This window comes from Fulmarus glacialis, unplaced genomic scaffold, assembly GCF_000690835.1.
Source record: "Fulmarus glacialis isolate BGI_N327 unplaced genomic scaffold, ASM69083v1 scaffold41201, whole genome shotgun sequence".
Classification (NCBI taxonomy): domain Eukaryota; kingdom Metazoa; phylum Chordata; class Aves; order Procellariiformes; family Procellariidae; genus Fulmarus; species Fulmarus glacialis.
Genome location: NW_009195592.1, coordinates 3,369 through 10,165, shown reverse-complemented (window position 1 = coordinate 10,165; position 6,797 = coordinate 3,369). Strand labels below are relative to the sequence as shown.

At 42.3% G+C, this 6,797-nt stretch overlaps 1 protein-coding gene across 1 annotated transcript in view; it reads right to left on the bottom strand.

Annotated features, from left to right (window-relative positions):
• TECRL (trans-2,3-enoyl-CoA reductase-like) overlaps window positions 1–6,588 on the bottom strand; it is a gene marked incomplete at its 5' end in the record, with an annotated part of 27,050 nt that extends 20,462 nt beyond the window's left edge. Inside the window, 2 exons of the mRNA XM_009588128.1 lie at window positions 5,196–5,299; window positions 6,544–6,588. Coding sequence (XP_009586423.1) covers window positions 5,196–5,299; window positions 6,544–6,588 — 149 coding nt within the window. The remainder of the gene's footprint in view (window positions 1–5,195; window positions 5,300–6,543) is intronic.
• Window positions 6,589–6,797: the final 209 nt, after the last annotated feature.

Sequence of the window (6,797 nt, the reverse complement as noted above, 5' to 3'; positions counted from 1 at the left end):
AGGGAAATAGTGACTTCTTTTTTTCCTGGAGATCATCTTCTGTGATCAAATTGTCTATTGATCCAAAAGGTTTAGCAAAGAAAAACCATTTGGGGATTTCCCACTCTTTGGCACTTTGTTGTAGTCGTTCTTAAGCCACCCACAGATTTACACAGAATCACACGTTCTGTTTATCTGGCACTGCTGCTAAGTTTTCCAGGTACCCACAATTCCCTGAAAGTTTTATTCAATTTGTAGGGTCTTGTCCCACAACTAATTGTGTTTGAATTGGCCACAAAATATGCAAGCTCTGATACGTATCCGCTGAGAAATACATTCAGTGACATTCTCCACTGATACATCCTACGTATCCTCAGCTCTCTCTCTTACCTTGATCTCAAATTCCTTCCTCAGCAATGATCATATGAGTTTTCTTACATTTATCTTCTTCACACTGGCCCACTAGTTTGCTGGGACTCCCAGCTCTCCCACTCCTTCAAACTCCTCAGATCCTGTCTTTTTTCTTCTGTTGTAATTGTCTGTACTTCTACATCCCATTGAGAGGTTATAAACCTTTATTGAAGTCTCTTCTTCCGTTCCCAAATTAGGGAAAACATCTCAAGTTGTTCCCCATGGGAAGCCCAAAGCTGACCTCAGTATAGAGAAGGTGGAGACAATGAGTCTGCAGCAGTTTGGCTGCCTCTTTTTTTAAACCCGTCAATATTCATAAATTGCTTTGTACCACATTGATCCCACAGACTTCATGGGATTGTTCCCCATTTACAGGACCAATTGCGTGAGCTCTGCCAGCCACAGTCAGAGCAAACTGCTCCCCCCCATTCGCCACCCACCCACGCCCACAGGACAGAAGAACTTCGGTTTGCGTGCACTGTGCGAGTAAGAGGAGAGAACCACGCTGACCGAAACACTGCCTTCCCCCCGAGAGAACAGCAGCACCTCGTTGTTCAGTACAGCATGCACTTCCCCACTGTGTACACCTGCTGTACATAATCACAAAGCTTCAAACATAGATCTCTTGGCTTCTTCTTCGTTTTCCACAATGTCTAACTCGGTGATAATTTTGCTTGCCAGCCAGAAGAGAACAGACCAATTAGTGAAAGTGTAGATTTTCAGATTTCAAATATGGTTTCGGGTTTAAATAAGTATTAGTCTCTGTATTTCTAAATTGAGCAGAATCTTTTTTTTCATTGGAAAATTTGAAATTATTCCAGAAAAATGATGTATAATATAATCTTAAACCTATTAAATACAGTTCCATTTTTCAGCCAGCTCCGTTTTACGCCAGCAGAAGCCTATTGAAATGGTAACTCAGATCAGAGAGAATCAACGGTTTTCTGTGTGATAATTTGTATCACAGAGCTGCGTGGAATCAGTCATATAGGGAGGGTATGCAAAGGGGGGGACTGTACAAACACAAAGCAAAAAAATGCACAACCTAAGGAACTATAATCTAAGCAAATGGAGCAGTTTTGCTGCCAGCCTCAGTATTTTAAGGCTCTCAGGAGTCAAAGTATTTAAGCAATCCCTGATTTTAAATCACAGTTACAAAAAATATTTACTGAAGTACTGTGTTTCAGGGTTAATCTTATGAAATTCACAGACTTGGAGGTAAAATATATTTTTCACAGTTCTACGCTGTTTTCTCAGTTCTATTTTGATCCTTCTGGTAGCCTGCCCGGGTAGCAACTAGACAACAGAAGCTGATAAATCAGAAATTGCAATCACTGCTCAAATGAGGAAAGCTTTAACAGAAGTCTGAATTTGAGCAGGAAGAATGGTTTTCTTTTTCCTTTTGACTACAGCAGCAGTATGCATTCTTAGAGGTAAAATGCCAGCCATGTTTCAAAAAGTCACATGCAGCATTGCAATATGTAAAAAGAGGTCTCTGTCAAACATGCTTAGGCCCAAAATTGGACAGAGATTAAAAATAAAATCCATCACTCCAGTGGTGAGAATTTCAAACACCCCTGGGGGTACAATCTTTGCAAGATGCATATGGAAAAGATCTGTAAACTCAGTTCCCATTAGTATCAGTCAGCAAACCTTAACTATCCCCTCCAGGTAGGGTAAAAGATTTGGTAAATCTTGTGCAGAAGTAAATTATGTGTTTCAGATAACATTTGTTTTATAAAAAAGAAGGCAGAGTAAAGAGAGAGTTCTAACAAAATCCATGATACTAAGAAACAGGTTTTGTTTTCTCCCTGAATTTCTTTCTGGAGATGAGCCTTGAGGGACTCCATTCTTCTAAAAGAACCAGCTGAGGTTGGATTTCTACCCACATTATCCCAGGAAAGGGCCTCATTCTCGAAAGAGATTGACAAATAATTGCTCCAGTGGAGGAGAACTGCAAATCCCTCACCCCAGTTTGTCCTCCTCAGAGCAACCCAGCCTCTAGAACTTGTTGAAATCTGGTCAACCAATCTCAGAGCTGTGGTATAACCTGAGCCCAGAGGATGTCTGGCCTTTCACAGCACAAAACACCAAAAATATTTCTGTCACTGTGCAACCATGTTTTAAGAAGGCTGAGGATGAGAAGGAAACATCCTTCCTACAAAGTGGCAGCCTCTGACAGAGGGACTGGGTAGACAACAGGAGACGATAAACTCTTGAGCCACCAAGGTGGAGTGTGAGAAGGACCATAAATCAGAGACTGTGCATGCTCCAAAATGGAAGCTGAGCATTGATTCACAAGTATGCTCCTAGACTTAGGGACCCAAACTGTTTGGGAACAGACAACAGCATCATCTTTTATTTTACAACATGCCTGGAGAGGGTACTGCTCCCAGAAGGTGGAGGTGGGTACCACTTTCCCCTTTTAAAAAACACGAGCTCATTGTCTTGGTGTAAATCCCCAGCATTGGGGGTCTTAGTGTTCTTGATCCTCAAGTGGGCATCTCAAGTGTGATCTCCAATGAGGTAACAAAGCCCCAGAAGACCCACTTCTGTGCTTAGTTTTCCCCTAGACAGATCCATGTCCAATGCATCGACCTCTGGAGCACCAACATATCTCCATGTGCTTCTGTGTCTATTTTTGGAGTCCAGACCTGAATGTGGCCCTTTGTACCTCAGCTATCATTTTGCTGATAAGATAAGAATATTTTTATTCTGTGCTTTGTTTATTTAACTGTCAACCCTTCAAATCAGAAGCATCCCTCACTGTGTGCATAAATCTGATAGAGCATCAAGGGGGATGGGAGAATGGAAGCTCTAAGCACAGTAAAAATGGCAGTAAAACTATACATCCTGTGTACAAATATATTCTTAATTGTTATTGTTAGAATACAATCTTCTATGAACTTTTTCTCTATTGCTATAGACTAGCTATAATATAAAAATCTCTTGACTGTTTAAATGATGTGGCTAGGAAGAAGACTTCTCCCACTGAGAATGGAGACAATTTAGAGTATGGAACAGAATGGGATAAGATGAATATTCAGAAACTCAATGGAGTCAACTTTCTGCACACACAGATTAAATCGTAAAAAAATGCCACTGCCTGCAGTATCAACACCTAGTCATAACTGCACTATTTATAATGGGATATTAAGCTTTAGTTATGTTACTGTCGTAGGCTACATAAACCACCAGGAAGGGAGAGAATAAATAAGGTTCTTGCAGATTACTTAGTTGTAACAAACAGGAGGCTGCACTACTCACAATTTTGCTTTGCAAGGAAATTCCACAGTTGAGAGGTGGTGGGATGGTTGTGGGGGGAAACAGGACCCCAAGCAGCATTAATCAGTATGGCCCCAGTAGACCATAAATCAGTATGGGAATCAGTGGGGTAAAACCTCAGCCTTGGTAAACTCGCAGACCTCTACTGAAACGGGTAGGTCACGGGGTGTGAGCTGCTCTAACTCCACTGAAGTAAACCGCTTGTCACCACCTGGGAATTTGGGTCCTGTTGTTTGAACTGGGAAGGATAGATATAGGTCATGTTCTTGTTCATAGGGGCTAAAACCTCCCAGAGTTTGTGCTGCTAGGGGCTATCTGCTTCCCTGGAGAGAGAGAAATGCACGTGAGCTTGAGCAGGTGAGATGGATATGTGATCTTACAGTGCCGATCGGGAAGCTGACTCTTCCCAAAGTCAAGGGCAGTTCTGGCAGTAATATCCACCTTGAGTGTACTGATTAACAGGATAAGGAGCTGTAAAATAGCATGTCCATTCTAAGTGTCTTGTAGTAATGCTTCCTAGCCCCTAGTGACCTACTGAGAGAGGAACCAGTACTAACATCTGCAAGCTGGTTAAAGACCTGACACTCACAAGCTCCATCCATATAGGTACAGCCAAGGAAGGACAGTTGGCTTGTCAGTGGGCCTTGTGGTCACCCCACGTGAGCAGGGTGGGATCTGTGGGCTGCCTGAGGTAAGAATCTAATAATTCGGCCTACAGCCATGATGCCAGTTAGCAAAAATTCACTTGCTTCATTAAAGGAATTGCAAGCAATTGGCAGTTTGTTTTCCATTGCTATGAATAGTCTCATCGTGGCTTTTATGGCTTTCAGAAACTGTAGTTCTATCTTACTCGTGGTTCTCGCTGCAGAAATTGGGAATCTCATTACCCAATATACAGATGTGGGCTGTGTGTTATTCCAGCTGACGTGGTACGTGCAAACTACAGCAAAAGCTAGGTCAGTCTAGCAGTGAGACTACCTTCAGCTCCGCCACCTGTGCCTGCTGCAAGATGTTGGAAAGGTCTCTTCATCTCCCATTCCTTCACTGTTCTTTCAAACCCTTCCACTGTCTTCTGTCTTTGGGCTGTGGAAGAATTGAATCTTTCATTTCCTCCTTGCACAGATGAGCCCATAAGGTTAGAGTTCCCCACAATCCCGTTTGGGTGGAATGTGTCGCCTCTCTCCTGCCACCCTGACCTTCCAACAGCTGCTTACAGGAAAGTAATTGAAGTCAGACTGAGACCAGAAATAAAAACAGACCATGGATCTACCCACAGCATAATACAGGTATTGTTGCTCATGGCAATATTGTTATGTCCACCTTCTAATCTTCAATTGGATGTCAGAGTTAGCACGTTGATAACTTGGCTCACTATCCATTTAATTCCATTTTGTCTGCTGATAGAGTAATTACACCATTTGACAAAGGGAAGGACAGGTTGAGGAAGTTGGAGTAATTTGATGCTAAAACACATTGTACATTAAGATGTATCATGTTGATTGTTACAAGGACATACTTACTGTGGTCCAACCGACCTGCTGACCTAGATCTGTAAAATACAGTGTAATGATGGAGGAAACAGCAAGGCTTTGAATGTTAATGGAATCCTTCAAATAGGGCCCATCTGCAATGACAAAAAGGGAAGAGGAGATGGCATGAACAACAGGCATCCTCTCACAGGCTCAGCATAATGCATAGGCTGCCCTGCTAATGGACAAGGCCCAACTTGTATTCTGTGGGTGACTTGGTATTATTCTCCAGGTTAGCAACTTAGAGCACTTCTATGAGAGTTATACTCCTCTCATTTTAACAAAAGCATTAGGCTGACATGACACTGGGCAGCAATGCATAGCAATTGTTACAACGCTATCTCTGTTAATCTAGACCATTAGAGACATGCCATGCAATCACACACGCTATTTCGTAGAGCACTTTTTGTTCTGTCTTGCAAGACTAATGGGAAAGTCAATGTATGCAGTGTCTCCCTCACTGATATCTTTTGCTGAAGCGTTTGCATTCTCAGGCTATTTTACAAGAGGTGGCACCATCATGATGAACGCAACTTCTTGGGCAAAGGCCCAGAGTCCAAGATTTCTTTGTAAGCTGTCTGACCTAGACAGACCAGGTGTATCTGTATCTGTACATTACTTTTCACAGGATTCTGAGGCGTCTGCTTCCAGTCCTGATGGACCTAGAGTGTACAGGCAGAGACATAAAATGGCAATATCTGGTTCTTTTTTTTTTTTTACGGAGGCAATGAGTTGGATATTAGGAGCCCCCAACAGCCACTGGCATGGGGTGTTGCCATGGCTGCAACACTTCTTTTCTCTTTTCCACTTTGTGTATTGTGTCTCCCTTTCAATATATGTTTGTTGACTGTTTTAAGTCAGTGAGGGTGCTAAATTCCACCAGGTGCCAAGCCCTCATTTTCTAGGGCTCTGCAATGCTACATGTCCACAGACCAAACGCCACACAGCCCGTGGCAGCTTCATCTCCCACTGCCATGTCCACCAAGAACTGGTGTACTGGCACAAAAAAAGAGACTGCCTCCTGCAGCCAGTTGCATCTTCTGATGAGGCTGTGAGCAAGTATTAAAAGAGATAATTCACTGAGTGAGGTGAGTGAGTGAATGGTTTTAAAACTGCCTTGTCTTCATTATTTGATCATATACTGTATTCTGAAACATTTTTACTCAGTGGTTATGAAAACCATTAGATTCCTTTATTAATGAGAAAGCTAATACATTAATCATTGATATCAATTAATGAAAAAGTGCTAACAGTTCACCCAATAACATGTACAGGAGGACAACTTGCCAGAGGATTAGTAATACGTTAGGTGGCTGTATTCAACCATACGAATACTCACTGCGTTCTAGTTGCAGGCCAACGCGGGAAGGGTACCACTGGGGACCTGTTCAAATCACAAAGCATAGCTGTTAATTTCATGTTGGAGGATCTAAATTTCTCTTTCTGTTAGCATTCTTTTTAGCTGATAGCTACAAATGTGAGATTAAAAAAAATCCTCTCTTTTGGTCTCAGCTATATGAGGAGAATACAAGAGAGCTGGGAGGAGCACACAATACACACATTAGAGCAGAAATCCATTCTCCCCTCTTGAGT